Source organism: Pan paniscus, chromosome 23, assembly GCF_029289425.2.
Source record: "Pan paniscus chromosome 23, NHGRI_mPanPan1-v2.0_pri, whole genome shotgun sequence".
Classification (NCBI taxonomy): domain Eukaryota; kingdom Metazoa; phylum Chordata; class Mammalia; order Primates; family Hominidae; genus Pan; species Pan paniscus.
In genome coordinates, this window is record NC_085927.1 from 33,694,837 (window position 1) to 33,714,643 (window position 19,807).

At 53.5% G+C, this 19,807-nt stretch overlaps 4 protein-coding genes across 5 annotated transcripts; 2 read left to right on the forward strand and 2 right to left on the reverse strand.

Moving 5' to 3' along the window:
- The first annotated feature begins 1,905 nt into the window (after positions 1 to 1,905).
- On the forward strand, positions 1,906 to 6,581 carry LOC134730086 (D-dopachrome decarboxylase-like). Its single transcript, XM_063603103.1, has 2 exons — positions 1,906 to 2,040; positions 2,404 to 6,581. The coding sequence occupies exons 1-2, from the start codon at positions 1,933 to 1,935 to the stop codon at positions 2,632 to 2,634; spliced, it is 339 nt and encodes a 112-aa protein (XP_063459173.1). The 5' UTR covers positions 1,906 to 1,932; the 3' UTR covers positions 2,635 to 6,581.
- Positions 6,441 to 15,570, reverse strand: DDT (D-dopachrome tautomerase). Its single transcript, XM_008961982.5, has 4 exons — positions 15,477 to 15,570; positions 9,383 to 9,515; positions 8,844 to 9,019; positions 6,441 to 6,694 (listed from the first exon to the last, which is right to left on the reverse strand). Exons 2-4 carry the CDS (start codon positions 9,488 to 9,490, stop codon positions 6,622 to 6,624), a joined length of 357 nt encoding a protein of 118 aa, XP_008960230.1. The 5' UTR covers positions 9,491 to 9,515; positions 15,477 to 15,570; the 3' UTR covers positions 6,441 to 6,621.
- LOC129395036 (glutathione S-transferase theta-3-like) lies at positions 10,922 to 13,671 on the reverse strand. The gene is made up of 3 exons (XM_055105562.2): positions 13,537 to 13,671; positions 12,382 to 12,658; positions 10,922 to 12,148 (listed from the first exon to the last, which is right to left on the reverse strand). Exons 1-3 carry the CDS (start codon positions 13,570 to 13,572, stop codon positions 12,120 to 12,122), a joined length of 342 nt encoding a protein of 113 aa, XP_054961537.1. The 5' UTR covers positions 13,573 to 13,671; the 3' UTR covers positions 10,922 to 12,119.
- LOC117977477 (glutathione S-transferase theta-2B) lies at positions 15,171 to 18,970 on the forward strand. Of its 2 annotated transcripts, none has more exons than XM_034948999.3 (5): positions 15,171 to 15,374; positions 16,013 to 16,100; positions 17,683 to 17,833; positions 17,926 to 18,099; positions 18,452 to 18,970. In XM_034948999.3, the coding sequence occupies exons 1-5, from the start codon at positions 15,263 to 15,265 to the stop codon at positions 18,512 to 18,514; spliced, it is 588 nt and encodes a 195-aa protein (XP_034804890.2). In that variant the 5' UTR covers positions 15,171 to 15,262; the 3' UTR covers positions 18,515 to 18,970. The 2 variants fall into 2 exon arrangements, with proteins under 2 accessions (XP_034804890.2, XP_034804891.2); XM_034949000.3 differs by having other exon boundaries at positions 17,926 to 18,057.
- Positions 18,971 to 19,807: the final 837 nt, after the last annotated feature.

Consider the following 19,807-nt stretch of genomic DNA (forward strand, 5'->3'; position numbering starts at 1 on the left):
GTGTTTCCTTGCGGGGGATACCCCCGGACTGAGCATGTATCATAGATGAGGGGTGACCTGGTGGAAAGATGTCTGAATCAGGATCAGCCTTGGTCTCCTCGGTCTCTCTCCTCACTGTGGGGCGATGTTGTGTTCCACAAGTGGGGTGCAGGGCTGGTTCATGAACCTCCTTGCAGGAAGGGAAGTTCCTGGTTATTTCCTGGCCCTCTCCCATGCCTCCTCATAACCTTGACCACAGTCTTCTCTACACCCCACTCCCGGACCACTGGCTTGTCCATGCCCCACACCTGGTCCCAGACTTGCCACCTGTCCCTGCCCTCTCCCCTTAGGACTGTCATATTTACCTGTCGTGTGTCTCAGACCTTCTGATATCTGAGTCATCTAATAAACAAACTGCTAATAGGACAAGATCATGACAGACAGAGACTCTGTCGGCCTTTCAGTGGAGGCTCCTTTAAGTATGCACACTTATAGAGAATTTTATACATGTAGTTGAAATTGTACATATAAACTTGCAAATTTTTTCTTTCTTTTTTGTGGGGGAGGGGGGAGCCTGGGTCTCACTCTGTCATCTAGGGTGGAGTGCAGTGGCACAGTCATAGCTCCCTGCAGCCTAGATCTCCTGCGCTCAAGCAATCCTCCTGCCTCAGCCGCCCAGGTAGCTAGGACTACAGGCACACACCACAGCACCCAGATTTCTTTTTTTTCTTTTTCTTTTTTTTTTGTAGAAAATAAAGAAGAGAATCTTGCTATGTTGCCTAGCCTGATCTTTAACTCCTGGGCTCAAGCAATCCTCCCTTCTTAGCCTCCCAACGTGCTGAGATTACAGGTGTGAGCCACATTGCTTGACCACAACTTCAATCATATTTGTAATGTACAATTCAAGTGATTTTGCCACACTGACCACACTCATGTTTAAGCCACGCCAACAGAGTTCCATGTTTTCTGATGTTTTTTGGCGATGGAGTCTCGCTCTGTCGCCCAGGCTGGAGTGCAATGGCGCGATCTCGGCTCACTGCAACCTCCACCTCCCCGGTTCAAGCGATTCTCCTGCCTCAGCCTCCCGAGCAGCTGGGATTACAACGTCTGCCACCACGCCCGGCTAATTTTTGTATCTTTAGTAGAGACGGGGTTTCGTCATGTTGGCCAGGCTGGTCTCGAACTCCTGACCTCAGGTGATCCGCCCGCCTGGACCTCGCAAAGTGCTGGGATTACAGGCGTGAGCTACCGTGCCCGGCCTTTCCATGTTTTAAAGAACATATTTTGCCACCCCCTGGTGGACAGTGGCTCACCACCGGCACAAGAGGCTACACAGGCAGATGTCAATGGGGACCTGGCAGGGACAGGTATTGTCGTGAGCCTAGCCCTACCCGCGCCCCCGCGAGTAACCACATCTCCTGACTGCCCAAGCGCAGATTTCCATACTGAACATGAAATTGCCTGACTTCGAAATGGTGGCAAATCATTCAAAAAAATTTTAAGCTCCCGTTGTATTGGTTATTAGGGTCGAGCCTGGGTAAGACCCCTATAGGTGTGTGTGTGTCCTTGTGTGTTGGGGGTGTGGTGTTCAGACCTCTAATAGGGCTAGGAACCGGGCGACCACAGCGCGGAAGCTTGAGAGGGAAACCCACCTGGCGCCAGGCAGGAGGGTCGGGGGAGACAGGGTGGGTCCACTACCGGGTTAAAGACCTGTAGTGGGTGGGGCTACACGTAGGGCGGAGACGATGGGACTTCCGGAAATCAGCCGGCACACGTGACTTTTGTTTGCAGAAGCGGGAGGTACCCTAGGCAGCCAATCGGGGAGCGCCGAGTCTCTGCCCAGCCAATGAGAAGCCAGGTTGCTGTGGCGCCTCGCCCCTCCTCCCTGGTCCGCGAGCCTTGGGTACCCCCAGCTTTTTTTCCGCCAGAGCTGTTTCCGTTCCTCTGCCCGCCATGCCGTTCCTAGAGCTGGACACGAATTTGCCCGCCAACCGAGTGCCCGCGGGGCTGGAGAAACGACTCTGCGCCGCCGCTGCCTCCATCCTGGGCAAACCTGCGGACGTGAGCGTGGGCCGGGCAGCACGGGGCGAGGGGAGGTTGGTGGGCCAGGGGTCCGGCCCTGTCCCTGCTCCGCCTCCCCGACAGTGACCCCGAATCTTTTCCCCAGGGACCACTCCCCACTCCTTTCCTCACGCCAAGCTCTGACTTTCCGTGCTCCACGATCCCGCGGCTCCCCCTCCGCACGTCTTTCCCTTGTCGCCCTCCCCAGTCATGACCCGGGCGTGACCTTCAGGGACCGCGGCCTGTATCGGGATCCCTGCCCCGCGAACACTGCGCGTTTCGGCTTTCGCGCGCTCGGGTCCCGTCCCCAGAGGTAGCCCGGCCGGCTCCAACTTCGGGCAAAACTTTTCATGTCCCCCTCAGCGCGTGAACGTGACGGTACGGCCGGGCCTGGCCATGGCGCTGAGCGGGTCCACCGAGCCCTGCGCGCAGCTGTCCATCTCCTCCATCGGCGTAGTGGGCACCGCCGAGGACAACCGCAGCCACAGCGCCCACTTCTTTGAGTTTCTCACCAAGGAGCTAGCCCTGGGCCAGGACCGGTGCGTAGGGGTAGTAGGGGATCCATGTGGGACTGCCGCAGACTGGAGCCAGTGATCCTGCCTCAGGGGGAAAAACCCATTTCTTGCCCTGCCCAGTAAGGACACATCAGGGTCTGGAGCTTTGGGGCCCCCGACCCCTTAGGTTCCTGCTGTTAGGACCATCTTCAAAGTGCGAGCAGGATTGAATGAATTTCTGGCTCTGCTCCTCAGCGTGTAAGTCTGTGAACCGGGAAGGCTCTCTTTTAACACCCCCGGGGCAGGGCAAGGGTCATGTGGGATTGTCTGTGTGCTGTACCTGCCTTGGCACCTGACAGGGTAGGTACACGTGGCTGAAGTGTGATTTTCTAGAACTTTTCCAGGCTGGTCAGAAGGAATTCTGGGTATGTTCTGAAGTTATGTATTTTGGACCTGTGTCCCAGCCAGGTTCCAGGTGAGGTTCATGGGAGACTCACAGAGTAGTGAAAGACCATTGGCCTGGATGTCTAGACATCTGCTTTCTGGGTCCTGCATAGCTGGGGGACCCTAGACAAACTTGGAAATGAACCATCTCCAGTTGGCAACCTCCTCTTCTGTGAAAACAGGGGAAAAGACCTCCCTCCCCCACAAGAAGCCTCTACAACCCAAACCTGGCGTTCTGTGACCGAGTTAAAGTTTCCTCTTGGGTAAAAGATATTCTTGAGCCACATCCATGTCTAGGAGGAAGTAAGGGCATGAGAAGCTTGAAAGGACACTGTCCAGGCACGGTGGCTCATGCCTGTAATCCCAGCACTTTGGGAGACCAAGGCGGGAGGTTCATTTGACCCAGGAGTTGTAGACCAGTCTGGGTAACATAGTGAGATGTCATCCCCCAATTTTAAAATTTTTAATTTTAAAAATTAACCGGACATGGTGGTGTGCACATGTAGTCTCACTTAGTTGGCAGGCTGAAGTGGGAGGATGGTTTCAGCCCAGGAGGTTGAGGCTGCAGTGAGCTATGATTGCGCATTGCACTCCATCCTGTGTGACAGTGAGACCTTGGCTCACAAAAAAAGACCTTCTGAAATGGAGCCTTTGTTAGTCCATGAAGGTCGATGAGGAATGGCTGATCCTGCTGGGTCCTCCCTCAAGCTACAGAGGAATAATACAGTCAGCCCCCTGTATCACTGGATTCCGCATCTGTTGATTCAAACCACCATGGATTGAAATATTAGAGGAAAAAAAATTGATAATTGCATCTATACTGAAAATACGTATAGACTTTATTCCTTGTTATTATTCCCTAAATGATACAACTATTTACATAGTACATACATTATATTAGGTATTATAAGTAACCCAGAGATTATTTAAAGTATATGAGAGGATGTTTGTAGGTTACATGCAAATATTACACCATTTTATGTAAGGGACTTGAGCAAATGTAGATTCTGGTTTCCTCTGGGGATTCTAGAACAAATCTCCCACGGATACTCAGGGAAAACTGTTACTCTAACAACAAGTGTTATACACTTACCATGTGCTAGGTACTCTACAGGTACTTTACACTCGTGATCCCATTTGATCCTTACAATCCCTGTCCACTCTCCCTTTGCACAGACAAGACATATTATCCCCATGAGGTAGATAATCTCCATTATGCCAATTTTATGATGAGAAGACTCTTCTCATCCCCCGCCCTCTTCATACTCCCCCGCCCTCAGCCAGGCTGTCCCAAGCTGTGGCACTCCTCACTGAAAACTGCTGTCACTTCTGAGAGGGGCATGTTGACTTATGGCACAGACATTAGTGGTGGGGGGGCCACCCTGTGCCCAACCTTTGAGAAAACAGGTGTCTGAGGTACTGTGTCCTTAGGGAGTCTGCAATTAGGAGGAGGCAGATTGCCCCTCAGCCCACAGACTGACAGAGATGATGGAGTGTGCAGCACACACGATGAGGCTACTGTGTTGAGTGTCTGTCCTAGGTGGGTCATGCTGATGTGCAGCCACCATCCCACACCTGAGTGTCCCACTGCCCTGCTGGGGGTTGGGGAACGCTCATTACCGGGATGAGCACCTTTGCAAAATGGGCTGAGGTGGGAGGATCACTTAAGCCCAGGAATTCAAGACCACCCTGGGAAACAAAGTGCGACCCCATCTCTACAAAGTCATACAATTAGCCCAGCATGGTGGCATGAGCCTGTGATCCGAACTACATGGGAGGCTGAGGCAGAAGGTTTGTTTAGGCCCAGGAGGTCGAGGCTGCAATAATCTGAGTTTCCACCACTGCACTCACTCCATGCTGGCTGCCTTTGGATTGTTCCTAATTGGATGGTTTTGCTTTCAACAGACATTCCAATAAAGTACACGAAATAAAGAATAAAGTTAAACAGTCAGTCCCAGTGCTGTGTAGGTGGCAGTAAGTCTGGGAGAGCGACCTCGGCTGAACTAACCGTGGTGTGCATCATTGTTAAGCAGGGCCAGCAGGATCCTCATGTCACCTGGCAGGAGGAGGGACAGGGAAGGGTCCCTGGAAGTGACCTTGAGTTGCACTTAGTGCTCTTGGCAGAGGGAAGGGCTTGGGCTAGTGCTGGAGGCATGAAGATGGGGTGTGTTCAGGGCTCTCCAGCAGTCCAGGCATGGGAAGGGGATGCTGAGGGCCAAAGGCGGAGGTGACACTGGGAAGGGAACTGTAGCAAGGTGAGGACTGGCTTTTGGCCATGTGACTGAATTGCCTGTGTGGGGCGTGTGTATGTGTGCGAATGTCAGTGAACTGTGTGTGTGAGTGAATTGTGTGTTTATGTGTGGGTATATATGTGTGTGATGTGAGTGAACTGTGTACATGGGTGTATACGTGAATTTTAGTGAATTGTGTGTAAATGTGAGCAGTGTGAATTTGAGTATGTGGGTGGATAAGTGAATTGTGTGATTTTGTTGGTGTGAATTGTGTGCCTGTGTGTGACGGGGAGTATGTGTGTGTGTGAGTGAACTGTGTGATGACTGTGAATGTCAGTGAATGGTGTGATTGTGTGTGTGTGTGTACGTGTGTGGGGATTTGGTCTATATGTGTGAATTTGAGTTGTGTGACTTGGATGTGAGTGAATTATGTGACTGGGTGTATATGTGTGTGTACATGAGTGTGTGTGTAAATGTTACGATATGTGTGTGAATGTGATGAATCGTTGTGACTAGATGCGGGTGGATGTGTGTATGTGCATGGTTGTGTGTCCATGAGTGTGTAAGTGTGCAGGTGGCACAGTTGCAACAGGAGAGAAGACACAGGAAGCCTTACCTGCCATTCGTCCCCCCAGCTGTCCTCCCAGCCTGGGGACCCCTGGGCTGGAAAGGTGGTGAAAAGTGGTGCTACTGCCAGGAAGGGGTGATGGGGCAGCTGGGAGGACGGTTTGAGTCTTGCCAAAGGGAGGGAGTCGAAGCTTGCAACCCTGGGGAGGAGGAGGGGCAGACTGGGGACCCTGCTTCTGGAAAACCAGCGACCAACCCCCAAAGGGACACAGGCAACCCCTGCCTCCACTCTACAGAGGTGGGGAAAAGGGGAGAGTGGCGTGGCAGGCTGCCCAGCCAGTCATGGAGGGAGTAGACTTCAGGAGGAGTACAGAGGTCTGGTCCCATTTTGGGGCTGAGGACAGGAGCCTCAGGTCAGTAGTCTGCAGGAAGGCCCCAGCTGGACCAGCTGCTCACACCTTCCCACAGGCCTGCAGATGGGTGTGGAGAGCAGAGCCTCCAGGCTGAGTCTTCCAGCCCCAGATCTGAGCAGTCTAAACATCAGACAGCAGCCCTGAAGATGGAAATCATCCCCCTCCAGGTTCCCTACGGTCTTATCCACCAGCCCTGCTGCCCATGGTGGCCCCAGATGCCCAGGAGAGATAATAGAAGGTAAGAAGTCATGTTTGAATGAGGAAGCTCTCTTCATTTATTTCATATGAGGATGAAGAAGAGGATTATGTGATCACAGGAATGTTGCATGCGGGATAATCCAAAGCTGGTTATCACCAGGCCCTCACTCTGCCAAGAGATCTCTCTGGAAGAAGCAGCCAGTTCACAGATGCCCTGGATCCCTCCGTGCCCAATCATAAAAAAGTCATGACCGTCCCTATCTTGCCAATCTGCCAGGACTCCAAGGGGAAAAAGCGGATAAGTATCCTTCAGGAGACAGAGAAAAAGATATCATCAGCTCCTTGGCTAACACCACATCTTGCAAGACCCCTGCCAGGTACTCCCACTGTGGGTACTCAGGACAGCCTGCCTCAGTCCACCAGACATTTTGCAAACCTGCTCATCCCAGTAATGATTTTCCCCAACCTCCAGCGGGCCGTGGGACACTCAGGTGTGGGATGTGGCCGCACATCATGACCCAGCTAGGACAGACACACAATACAGTAGCCTCGGTGTGTGTGCCGTACACTCTATCATCTCCATCTGTTTGTGTACTGAGGGGCACCCTGCCTCCTAATCGCAGGCTCCCTAAGGGCACAGTACCTCAGCCACGTGTTTTCTCAAAGGCTGAGCACAGGGTGACCCCCCACCCCACCAACCCCGCCACTGATGTCTGGGCCATAAGTGAACATGCGCCTCTCAGAGGTAACAGCAAGTTTCCAGTGAGGAACACCAGAACTTGGGACAGCCTGGTTGGGGGGGTCGGGAGTATGAACAGCCTGTCTTCTCATCATAAAATTGGCATAATGGAGATTATCTACCTCATGGGGATAGCATGTCTTGTCTGAGCAAAGGGAGAGTGGACAGGGATTGTAAGGATCAAATGGGATCATGAGTGTAAAGTACCTGTAGAGTACCTAGCACATGGTAAGTGTATAACACTTGTTGTTAGAACAGTTTTCCCTCAGTATCCGTGGGAGATTTGTTCTAGAATCCCCAGAGGAAACCAGAATCTACATTTGCTCAAGTCCCTTACATAAAATGGTGTAATATTTGCATGTAACCTACACACATCCTCTCATATACTTTAAATAATCTCTGGGTTACTAATAATACCTAATATAATGTACGTACTATGTAAATAGTTGTATCGTTTAGGGAATAATGACAAGGAATAAAGTCTATACGTATTTTCAGTATAGATGCAATTATCAATTTTTTTTCCTCTAATATTTCAATCCATGGTTGTTTGAATCAACAGATGTGGAATCCAGTGACACAGGGGGCTGACTGTATTATTCCTCTGTGGCTTGAGGGAGGACCCAGCAGGATCAGCCATTCCTCATCAACCTTCATGGACTAACAAAGGCTCCATTTCAGAAGGTCTTTTTTTGTGAGCCAAGGTCTCACTGTCACACAGGATGGAGTGCAATGCGCAATCATAGCTCACTGCAGCCTCAACCTCCTGGGCTGAAACCATCCTCCCACTTCAGCCTGCCAACTAAGTGAGACTACATGTGCACACCACCATGTCCGGTTAATTTTTAAAATTAAAAATTTTAAAATTGGGGGATGACATCTCACTATGTTACCCAGACTGGTCTACAACTCCTGGGTCAAATGAACCTCCCGCCTTGGTCTCCCAAAGTGCTGGGATTACAGGCATGAGCCACCGTGCCTGGACAGTGTCCTTTCAAGCTTCTCATGCCCTTACTTCCTCCTAGACATGGATGTGGCTCAAGAATATCTTTTACCCAAGAGGAAACTTTAACTCGGTCACAGAACGCCAGGTTTGGGTTGTAGAGGCTTCTTGTGGGGGAGGGAGGTCTTTTCCCCTGTTTTCACAGAAGAGGAGGTTGCCAACTGGAGATGGTTCATTTCCAAGTTTGTCTAGGGTCCCCCAGCTATGCAGGACCCAGAAAGCAGATGTCTAGACATCCAGGCCAATGGTCTTTCACTACTCTGTGAGTCTCCCATGAACCTCACCTGGAACCTGGCTGGGACACAGGTCCAAAATACATAACTTCAGAACATACCCAGAATTCCTTCTGACCAGCCTGGAAAAGTTCTAGAAAATCACACTTCAGCCACGTGTACCTACCCTGTCAGGTGCCAAGGCAGGTACAGCACACAGACAATCCCACATGACCCTTGCCCTGCCCCGGGGGTGTTAAAAGAGAGCCTTCCCGGTTCACAGACTTACACGCTGAGGAGCAGAGCCAGAAATTCATTCAATCCTGCTCGCACTTTGAAGATGGTCCTAACAGCAGGAACCTAAGGGGTCGGGGGCCCCAAAGCTCCAGACCCTGATGTGTCCTTACTGGGCAGGGCAAGAAATGGGTTTTTCCCCCTGAGGCAGGATCACTGGCTCCAGTCTGCGGCAGTCCCACATGGATCCCCTACTACCCCTACGCACCGGTCCTGGCCCAGGGCTAGCTCCTTGGTGAGAAACTCAAAGAAGTGGGCGCTGTGGCTGCGGTTGTCCTCGGCGGTGCCCACTACGCCGATGGAGGAGATGGACAGCTGCGCGCAGGGCTCGGTGGACCCGCTCAGCGCCATGGCCAGGCCCGGCCGTACCGTCACGTTCACGCGCTGAGGGGGACATGAAAAGTTTTGCCCGAAGTTGGAGCCGGCCGGGCTACCTCTGGGGACGGGACCCGAGCGCGCGAAAGCCGAAACGCGCAGTGTTCGCGGGGCAGGGATCCCGATACAGGCCGCGGTCCCTGAAGGTCACGCCCGGGTCATGACTGGGGAGGGCGACAAGGGAAAGACGTGCGGAGGGGGAGCCGCGGGATCGTGGAGCACGGAAAGTCAGAGCTTGGCGTGAGGAAAGGAGTGGGGAGTGGTCCCTGGGGAAAAGATTCGGGGTCACTGTCGGGGAGGCGGAGCAGGGACAGGGCCGGACCCCTGGCCCACCAACCTCCCCTCGCCCCGTGCTGCCCGGCCCACGCTCACGTCCGCAGGTTTGCCCAGGATGGAGGCAGCGGCGGCGCAGAGTCGTTTCTCCAGCCCCGCGGGCACTCGGTTGGCGGGCAAATTCGTGTCCAGCTCTAGGAACGGCATGGCGGGCAGAGGAACGGAAACAGCTCTGGCGGAAAAAAAGCTGGGGGTACCCAAGGCTCGCGGACCAGGGAGGAGGGGCGAGGCGCCACAGCAACCTGGCTTCTCATTGGCTGGGCAGAGACTCGGCGCTCCCCGATTGGCTGCCTAGGGTACCTCCCGCTTCTGCAAACAAAAGTCACGTGTGCCGGCTGATTTCCGGAAGTCCCATCGTCTCCGCCCTACGTGTAGCCCCACCCACTACAGGTCTTTAACCCGGTAGTGGACCCACCCTGTCTCCCCCGACCCTCCTGCCTGGCGCCAGGTGGGTTTCCCTCTCAAGCTTCCGCGCTGTGGTCGCCCGGTTCCTAGCCCTATTAGAGGTCTGAACACCACACCCCCAACACACAAGGACACACACACACCTATAGGGGTCTTACCCAGGCTCGACCCTAATAACCAATACAACGGGAGCTTAAAATTTTTTTGAATGATTTGCCACCATTTCGAAGTCAGGCAATTTCATGTTCAGTATGGAAATCTGCGCTTGGGCAGTCAGGAGATGTGGTTACTCGCGGGGGCGCGGGTAGGGCTAGGCTCACGACAATACCTGTCCCTGCCAGGTCCCCATTGACATCTGCCTGTGTAGCCTCTTGTGCCGGTGGTGAGCCACTGTCCACCAGGGGGTGGCAAAATATGTTCTTTAAAACATGGAAAGGCCGGGCACGGTAGCTCACGCCTGTAATCCCAGCACTTTGCGAGGTCCAGGCGGGCGGATCACCTGAGGTCAGGAGTTCGAGACCAGCCTGGCCAACATGACGAAACCCCGTCTCTACTAAAGATACAAAAATTAGCCGGGCGTGGTGGCAGACGTTGTAATCCCAGCTGCTCGGGAGGCTGAGGCAGGAGAATCGCTTGAACCGGGGAGGTGGAGGTTGCAGTGAGCCGAGATCGCGCCATTGCACTCCAGCCTGGGCGACAGAGCGAGACTCCATCGCCAAAAAACATCAGAAAACATGGAACTCTGTTGGCGTGGCTTAAACATGAGTGTGGTCAGTGTGGCAAAATCACTTGAATTGTACATTACAAATATGATTGAAGTTGTGGTCAAGCAATGTGGCTCACACCTGTAATCTCAGCACGTTGGGAGGCTAAGAAGGGAGGATTGCTTGAGCCCAGGAGTTAAAGATCAGGCTAGGCAACATAGCAAGATTCTCTTCTTTATTTTCTACAAAAAAAAAAGAAAAAGAAAAAAAAGAAATCTGGGTGCTGTGGTGTGTGCCTGTAGTCCTAGCTACCTGGGCGGCTGAGGCAGGAGGATTGCTTGAGCGCAGGAGATCTAGGCTGCAGGGAGCTATGACTGTGCCACTGCACTCCACCCTAGATGACAGAGTGAGACCCAGGCTCCCCCCTCCCCCACAAAAAAGAAAGAAAAAATTTGCAAGTTTATATGTACAATTTCAACTACATGTATAAAATTCTCTATAAGTGTGCATACTTAAAGGAGCCTCCACTGAAAGGCCGACAGAGTCTCTGTCTGTCATGATCTTGTCCTATTAGCAGTTTGTTTATTAGATGACTCAGATATCAGAAGGTCTGAGACACACGACAGGTAAATATGACAGTCCTAAGGGGAGAGGGCAGGGACAGGTGGCAAGTCTGGGACCAGGTGTGGGGCATGGACAAGCCAGTGGTCCGGGAGTGGGGTGTAGAGAAGACTGTGGTCAAGGTTATGAGGAGGCATGGGAGAGGGCCAGGAAATAACCAGGAACTTCCCTTCCTGCAAGGAGGTTCATGAACCAGCCCTGCACCCCACTTGTGGAACACAACATCGCCCCACAGTGAGGAGAGAGACCGAGGAGACCAAGGCTGATCCTGATTCAGACATCTTTCCACCAGGTCACCCCTCATCTATGATACATGCTCAGTCCGGGGGTATCCCCCGCAAGGAAACACTGGGGCTGAGGAGCCCAGAGAGGTCGCCTGACCTGGACTGGGGCTGGGGAGGTCAGGGAAGTCTCCCTGGAGAAGAGACAGGGTGCCAAATGCCAAAAGACCAGGAAGGGCACCAGGCGAAGATGAGGAGGGAACAGCATGAGCGGAGGCCAAGAGGCCAAGGTGGGAGCCCAGAGAGGGGTTAGGGGTGTGCAGGCAGAAGGGGCCACCTGGAGGAGTGGGAGCAAGGCCTTGAATGCAAAGTTCAATGACTTGTACTTTAGCTTCTGGGCAGTGAGGAACCATACAAAGTTCCACACAGAAGGACAGGGTCAAGTAAGCGTTTGCCCAAGCTCTTTTCAGAGGTCACATGGAAGCTAGAATGGAATGGGGTAGGAGACAAAAGGAATGCAGGCATGATATCTGGAGGAACTGTGGACCAGAGCCTTTGCAGATATGTCTTCTCTTCAACCAAGGAGACAGACAGCTCCATGTCTTTATTCTACCAACACAGCATCCCCTCAGTGGCTCAGCAAGTGTGGGACACGCACTCACAGCAAGAAAAGCTGCATTAAGGTCTTCAGATTCTCTTTAACAGCAGGTTCTACTGGAGGCAGGTCCTTGGCCTTCAGGACAGCTGGGAGGGCCTCCTGGAAGAGGTCCTCCCGCACTGCAGCCTCCACGTGTTGGGCGCCATGCTGCCACCGTGGGTCTGCTTTCAAAGACTCAGCAGCCAGCACTGATGGGCTAGGGGAAGACAGAGTCAGCGGAGGGGCTGGGCATAGCCAAGTATAAGGCAGCATGACCTGCTTTAGGGGTTCTCTGATTGGATTTTCCCTCCTCCACCATGTGTGTGATGGGCTAGGATGTCCCCCTCCCTGGGGACACTTGGAGGCCTCTTAATATAGCTGCGGTGAGGGGTTTGTAAAGCCCCATTTTATAGATGAGGACACTGAGGCTCAGAAGGAGAAGTGACTCACACAGGGTCCCACAGCCAGAAAAGACAACATGAGCTGGGATGTCAGCTCCCTTCCCGGATACACCACTGCCCAGCGGGCCACCGCACCCCATGGCACTCTCATGCATCAGCTCCGTGATTGCCACCAAGCCAGCCACAGAGATACGGGACCCAGTAAGGAAGGCCTGGTCCCGCAGGAACTTGTCCTCGAGCAGCTGCAGGCATCCGTCCAGCTCAGCCAAAGTGGCCGCCAACATCTCGGGTGGCACTGACTCGCCCAGGAACACAGGGATTATTATCTGGTGGGCCGACAGGCAGAGAGAGGGGTCAGGGTCTGCCCAAAGCCCATCCTGGTTCCCACCATCATCCTATCATCACCAGTCCTTGGGATTTCTGCTCACCTCTGCTCACTTCTTTCCACTCATAGCCACCAGTAGCTCTCATCTCCTACTCAAACAGGGACAGCCTCCCCCTTCTCCCTGGGTCCTCACACAAGGCAACCAGTGGGATCCTTCTGCAATCTCAATCTGCCCGTACCCTCTCTTGCATAAAGCCTTCCATGGCTCCCCACTGCCCTCATGAGAAAGGCCTCAACACAAAGCCAGCCTTCTCCAGTGCGGTAGCCATCCCCTCCCCACTTTTCACCTCACCTCCTACTACCCCCCACTTATCAAATGGGAATGTGTGTATGAATCCTCCCTGGAATCTGGTTACAGTTTATGCTCCCAATCAGTAAGGTCAGAGTGGGGCCTGAGCCTCTGCATTTCCAACAAGCTCCCTGGTGATGCTGATACTCCCAGTCCATTGACCACACTTTGGATAGGAAGAGTCTATACTTGCTCTACTCAACTTCTCTCCATTCTGTCCTCAAACACACCACGCTTCCTTCCCCACCAGCTGGAGGGGGCTCTGCTCCCAGGCCCCAGAGGTCAAGGCAGACACAGTTAAGGTGTGGAAACCTCCTTATTGCCCAGTGGATCCTCCAGAGAGGCGGTCCCTTACTTTCAGCAGGGCGCGTGTCTACCTGTTTCTTGCTGTCTCACACACAGGGTGCCACCCCTGTGCTGGGCACTGGGTAAGTGCTCTGTACATATTAATTAGGAGTACTCATTTCAAAAATATGTGTGCCTTTGATAAATAAAAACACTATGTGCATGTTGTGTTGGTGTGTGCTTACTTGATTATTACTGAAGTTAAACATGTTTTCATCCATGTATTGACCATTTCTCTTTGTCCTTCAATGAAACCTCTGCTGATTTCCTTTGCTCATTTTTTTCCTGTGTCTTCGTCTGATGAGTTTCTCTTCTTTTTGTTTGTTTGTTTGTTTGTTTTGAGACAGTCTCGATCAGTGGCCCGGCTGGAGTGCAGTGGTATGATCTCAGCTCACTGCAACCTCTGCCTCCAAGGTTCAAGTGATTCTCCTGTCTCAGCCTCCCGAGTGTGCCACCGCACCCAGCTAATTTTTGTATTTTTAGTAGAGACGGGGCTTCACCGTGTTGCCCAGGCTGGTCTCAAACTCCTGACCTCAACTGATCCGCCCATCTCTGCCTCCCAAAGTACAGGGATTACAGGCGTGAACCACCACACCCCACCTGTCCGATGGGTTTCTAAGAACATCTTAAAGAACATTACTTCCTTCTGACGCATCTTTTACCGAGATCCTTCCCAGTTTTTTGCTTAAGTTTAATCCATTTTTTCTTCCACAAAGTAACCTTGTATATGTATTGGTTTTTTCTTTGTTGAGTTCTCCCACTGTTCTGAGGCTTAGAAAGTCCTTTCATACCCAGACATCAGAGAAACAGATCCCATGAGAGTAGCTGGGATTGCAGGTGTGGGCCAGCATGCCCTGTTATCACTCCCTTTCTCTGAGTCAGCTTTTCTCTCTCAGACTCGTCTACTCCTTGAACTCAGGAAATGTCACTACAGGTGGCCCCAGCTCCCATTTACTTCCCCATAGGGAGCTCCTCTCTCCAGTTCCAATTTCAAAAGTCCCAAGGAAGCATTCTGGTTCACTCGCTTGGGCCACTGGCCAGAGGGATGGGATACTCTGAAAGATTCAGCTAGAGTCCCGGGCCCAGCCCTGGACCATCACTGTGCCCCCTGGTGAGATGCCAGGGCTGGGATTCAGGGAGAAGAAAGGAGGTTCCCGGACAGTCATTCCTGCCTCCCGCGGCTGCGGGCTCCCTGCCCCCATCCTGTGCACGAAGTGGGAGCTCCCGCTGTCTGGCAGCAGCTGCTCTGCGGGGGACAGTCTGGACGGTAGAAAGTTCATCCTTAACCCCAGCCTTCCAGTCAAGGTTCCCACCAGTTTGGGACACCTGCAAGTGTCACATCCCACTGGGTGAAACTCTAAGATCCCTTTTAGAGGATCCCATTCGCTCCCTCCCTTCCGCCACCATGCAGCGCCGAGAAACAGAGGTCTGAACGAACCCTCAGATGCCCGTGCGCTGGGGCCTTTCCAGGACGGCGGCGCCCAGTCGATTCTGGGTCGGGGCGACGCCTGGAACTGGGCAGGGTCCCTGGCACAGGGATCCCGAAAAGCAGACCTGCTTCTCCCTGTCCAGCCGGTTCCCCTTCCCCTTGCAGTCGGCCCCCTGCATCCGCGTCCTCCCTGCCAGTAGAGGGCCCCCAGCTCCAACTCCACCCTCCCAGCTGTGGGTTCATAGCGACCGCCCTCCCTGTAGGGACGCACGGATCTGGTGGTGGAGTCTTGGCCGGCAGGACTGGACAGAAACGGAAGGGGCGAGGCGGGTCCGGGGGTGGTGCGCTCCAATTGGGTGCTGTCCCCCGGGGATGGGGCCTGATCCCCTATTTTCCCGGCGCGCCGGGATCCTGCCACAGCTGCTGCCCACACCGCGCTCAGCGCCTTCACTGCCTTCCCCGCTGTCCTTGCCGCCCCCGCCATGGGCCTAGAGCTGTTTCTTGACCTGGTGTCCCAGCCCAGCCGCGCCGTCTACATCTTCGCGAAGAAGAATGGCATCCCCTTAGAGCTGCGCACCGTGGATCTTATCAAAGGTGGGACCAGCCCGTTTCCCCGCGTGTCCACAAACCCAGTGGGCCCCCAGGCCCCCGTCCTGCTCTGCCCTGAGCGTCTCGCCGCCCGCACAGCCCCCTCACCTCCTCCTGCAGCGTCTGCCACCAGAGAATGCTGTGGACTGAGTGGCCTTGGAGGGATCACAGCCTCTCTGAACCTTAGCTTGCCTTCTGAAAAGGAGGATAAGGTTACCTTCTGCTCTGTAGGGATGGAAAGAAAATACTGAATGGAGTTTACAGAGTTCTTGCGTGGAATGCACGCATATAAATTCACAAAGCCCAGAAGACCTTGGGAAGAAGGACATGCTGTTGTGAGAATTAAGAGATGGGAAGAGATGAGCCACCCCAGTTTGCCTCCCCTCCCCTGGCCCACCAGAGTCCGGCTAGAAAACTTCTCTTTATCCACCTGCTGCACCTGGCCCCACCCACCAAAGCCCCCCAGCTGCCCCGGAATGTGGCAGGGCAGGGAGGCCCAGCCAGGGAGTGAGGCTGATCCAGGCCTCTAGTCCCAGACCTTGCTGTTTCTCAGGGCTGTGGGGCTCCGCTTGGGGAGGGGGAGGGAGGGTGTAGAGGTGCAGCGTTTTTACTCTGAAGACCTTTTGTGACTTCTTCCTCTTCAGGGCAGCACAAGAGCAAGGAGTTCTTGCAGATCAACAGCCTGGGGAAACTGCCGACGCTCAAGGATGGTGATTTCATCTTGACCGAAAGGTGCCCTCCTTCCCTCACCCCTCACCGCATCCGGAGCCCCTGTGACCCTGGCTCTCCCCACTGGCCCCCGGGCCCCACTGGCCCTCCCATACCCCATGGGGCAGCGAGGGAGGGGAAAGGCGAGGGATCTGGCCGGGCGCGGTGGCTCACGCCTGTCATCCCAGCACTTCGGGAGGCCAAGGCGGGCGGATCACGAGGTCAGGAGACCGAGACCATCCTGGCTAACACCGTGAAACACCGTCTCTACTAAAAATGGAAAAAAAAATTAACCGGGCGTGGTGGCGGGCGTCTGTAGTCCCAGCTACTCGGGAGGCTGAGGCAGGAGAATGGCGTGAACCCAGGAGGCGGAGCTTGCGGTGAGCTGAGATCGCGCCACTGCACTCCAGCCTGGGCGACAGAGCTAGACTCCGTCTCAAAAAGGTCGGGCGCGGTGGCTCACGCCTGTAATCCCAGCACTTTGGGAGGCCGAGGTGGGCGGATCACGAGGTCAGGAGATCGAGACCATCCTGGCTAACACGGTGAAACCCGGTCTGTACTAAAAATACAAAACATTAGCAGGGCGTGGTGGCGGGCGCCTGTAGTCCCAGCTACTCCAGAGGCTGAGGCAGGAGAATGGCGTGAACCGGGGAGGCGGAGCTTGCAGTGAGCTCGCGCCACTACACTCCAGCCTGGGCGACAGAGGGAGACTCCGTCTCAAAAAAAAAAAAAAAAAAGAAAGAAAGAAAAGAAAAAAAATAAAGGAGAGGTATCTGGGGAGAAGGTACAGCTTGGGGTGTGTCCGGGATGAGCAGGGGCTGACAGAACATGTCCCCGCACCTCTCATCTTCAGCCTTTTCTGAGCCGCAGGGCCTCTCCACTCACAGACTGAAGGCTATTAGAAGAGAAGACAAGGGAACATTTTTCCACTGTTGCGCATTTGTTCAACAAATGCTAGCTGAAAAGAGCCTCTAGTGACTTGTCGCAGACTACCCAATCTACCCAGGCCGGGCCTAGAGGCCAATGCCATGGCCCAAGGGCACAGCTCATGGTGAGGTCCAGCTGCTGGGCAGGAAAAGGACAAGAGGTCAGGTGGCTGCAGAAGTGATGGCTGGGGGCCTGTCAGACGGGGGCCAAAGACATTCCTCCCCTCGTGATCCCTGACCCAAGCGCGTGGACATGCAAGGGACTCCACGGAGCATCCACTGTGTGCCAGCCCCATGCAGGGTTCCAGGGGTCCAGGGAGCCTATTCTGAGCTGCACCGCCTCGGACAAGTCACTTGACCATTCTGACCTTGAGTTTTCTCTTGTGCTAAAAGGCTAACAGGAGTCTCTACCTCACAGGGCGGCTGCTGGCATATCACAGAGATGAGGGTCTCAAAGTGCAAAGCAGAAGGTCCAGCCAAGAGTCGGTGCCCAAGGCAACAAAGACAGGAGGAGACTCGTAGGAGGAGGGGGTGGTGTTGGGGAGCTGGAGCTGGAGGGCGAGGCTGGAGGGCAGTCCTTCAAATACAGAGAAGCCCCCGGGCCCCACTGGCAGATGGGAGCAGTTAGGGGTAAATGCCTGGTGCCAGTGTCCTTATAGCAACTGCCCATTTGTTCCCAGCTCGGCCATCCTGATTTACCTGAGCTGTAAGTACCAGACGCCGGACCACTGGTATCCATCTGACCTGCAGGCTCGTGCCCGTGTTCATGAGTACCTGGGCTGGCATGCCGACTGCATCCGTGGCACCTTTGGTATACCTCTGTGGGTCCAGGTGAGGAGAGCCATCTGGAGAGTGATTGGCCATCAGAAAGTAGTTGGCAGTAGGCCGGGGCCATAGACTGACCCACTCTCTGCCCCCATCAGGTGTTGGGGCCACTCATTGGGGTCCAGGTGCCCGAGGAGAAGGTGGAACGCAACAGGACTGCCATAGACCAGGCCCTGCAATGGCTGGAGGACAAGTTCCTGGGGGACAGGCCCTTCCTTGCTGGCCAGCAGGTGACACTGGCTGATCTCATGGCTCTGGAGGAGCTGATGCAGGTGTGAGCTCAGCCTGTGGGCAATGTCCCTCTTCATGTCACACCCATGAGGCAGACAGACACACTGAGGCCTGGAGAAAGCCAGAACTTTGCCCAGAATCATAGAGCAAGTCTCTGGATGATCTGGGGCCAGAACCCTGAACTTCTGCCTCCTGCCTGGCTGTGGGGTCTCACCCTGGCTGCTCTTGGGCTCTAAGGCTGAACATACTGCCTGGGCCGCTGTGGTCCATTCACTTAGGGGCTGGGGAATGGACCATGTCTCTGATACTTCTGCCCATGGTTCCAGCATTCGGGTCGGCAGTGACAACTGGGAAAGTTGTATGCCCACAACTTTTTCATCCTTGTCCCTACAGCCGGTGGCTCTCGGCTATGAACTATTTGAGGGACGGCCACGACTGGCAGCATGGCGTGGATGAGTGGAGGCTTTCCTGGGTGCTGAGCTATGCCAGGAGGCCCACAGCATCATCTTGAGCATCCTGGAACAGGCGGCCAAGAAAACCCTCCCAACACCCTCACCAGAGGCCTATCAGGCTATGCTGCTTCGAATCGCCAGGATCCCCTGAAGGGTCTGGGATGGGGGCCAGGAGATTAGCAACAAGGATTCATTCTGTTACTTACTTGCCCCTTTTTATCTTTCCCTCTTGCCCCAGTCCCTTCTCTCCAGCTTCATGTGAAGCTCTGCACAGACAAGACACTCAGTGTCCTTGGCAGTGCTGCTACTCCTCAGGTGCAGCATACATAACCAGTAAGAGACTAAATCTGCAATATATAAAGAGCTCCTACAAATCAATAACATGAAGAACACTCAAAAATTGGCAAATGTCATCAGTGTTTTAAATAGAATAAAGATTCCAAACACTTTGAATAGAGAACCAAGAGTTATTGGTTTTACTACATTGTTGTGTTATACATATGGAGTAAAAGTATGTGCTAGTAATCCTCATCATGGTTAACCAAAGTAACCTCACAATAACAAGTCAACATAATTGTATCACCAGGGCAACAAAATATTAAGTAAGTAACCAATTCGAATTGCAAACTGTTAAAGGATATAGGCGATGTTTCACAGGGCATAGCAACGGTCTTTGAAGTCTAGGAAACTTAAAAGATTTCTTTTAACAAGCATTCATGTCTTCTAGGACAGTTTTGTAATAACTGCAAATAGTAAGATTATACATTGTCACACAGACCTCCATGTATATCCATGGGATGGACCCCACCACAATTATTTTAACGGAGAGAACTTGATATAAAGAATTGGTAACCAAGCATTAGAGAACTCCAAAGACAGAGAATCCAGATTAACACGGAGGTAAACACTGCAAGAAGCTACTACCCTTAGGGCTGGGGGATCAAGGGAGGAATTAGGAAGACCAAGATGCTGGAGGGGCCCTGAGGAATTCAAACCTCCAAGAAAGGTGTTGCTCATCCCCCCTAGCATCACCTTCCAAGAAGGGCAGTTTTCCCCAGTTTGCCCTGAGGTCTTCACAGGAGGCCATGTGGCTGTGGATGCAGTTCTCAAATGTGACAGTAGATGTCACTGCCGACCAATAAACAGGATGTTCCAGACACACTCTGGGCTACCTGCCCACATGTCTTGTGGCCTTGGGGCCCATTTCCCATGCCTGACCTGTGCCCACCATGTGCCACTCTATTGGGGGACCTGCCCCGATAATCACGTAGATTGTTTCCTATTTTTCCTAAGTGTG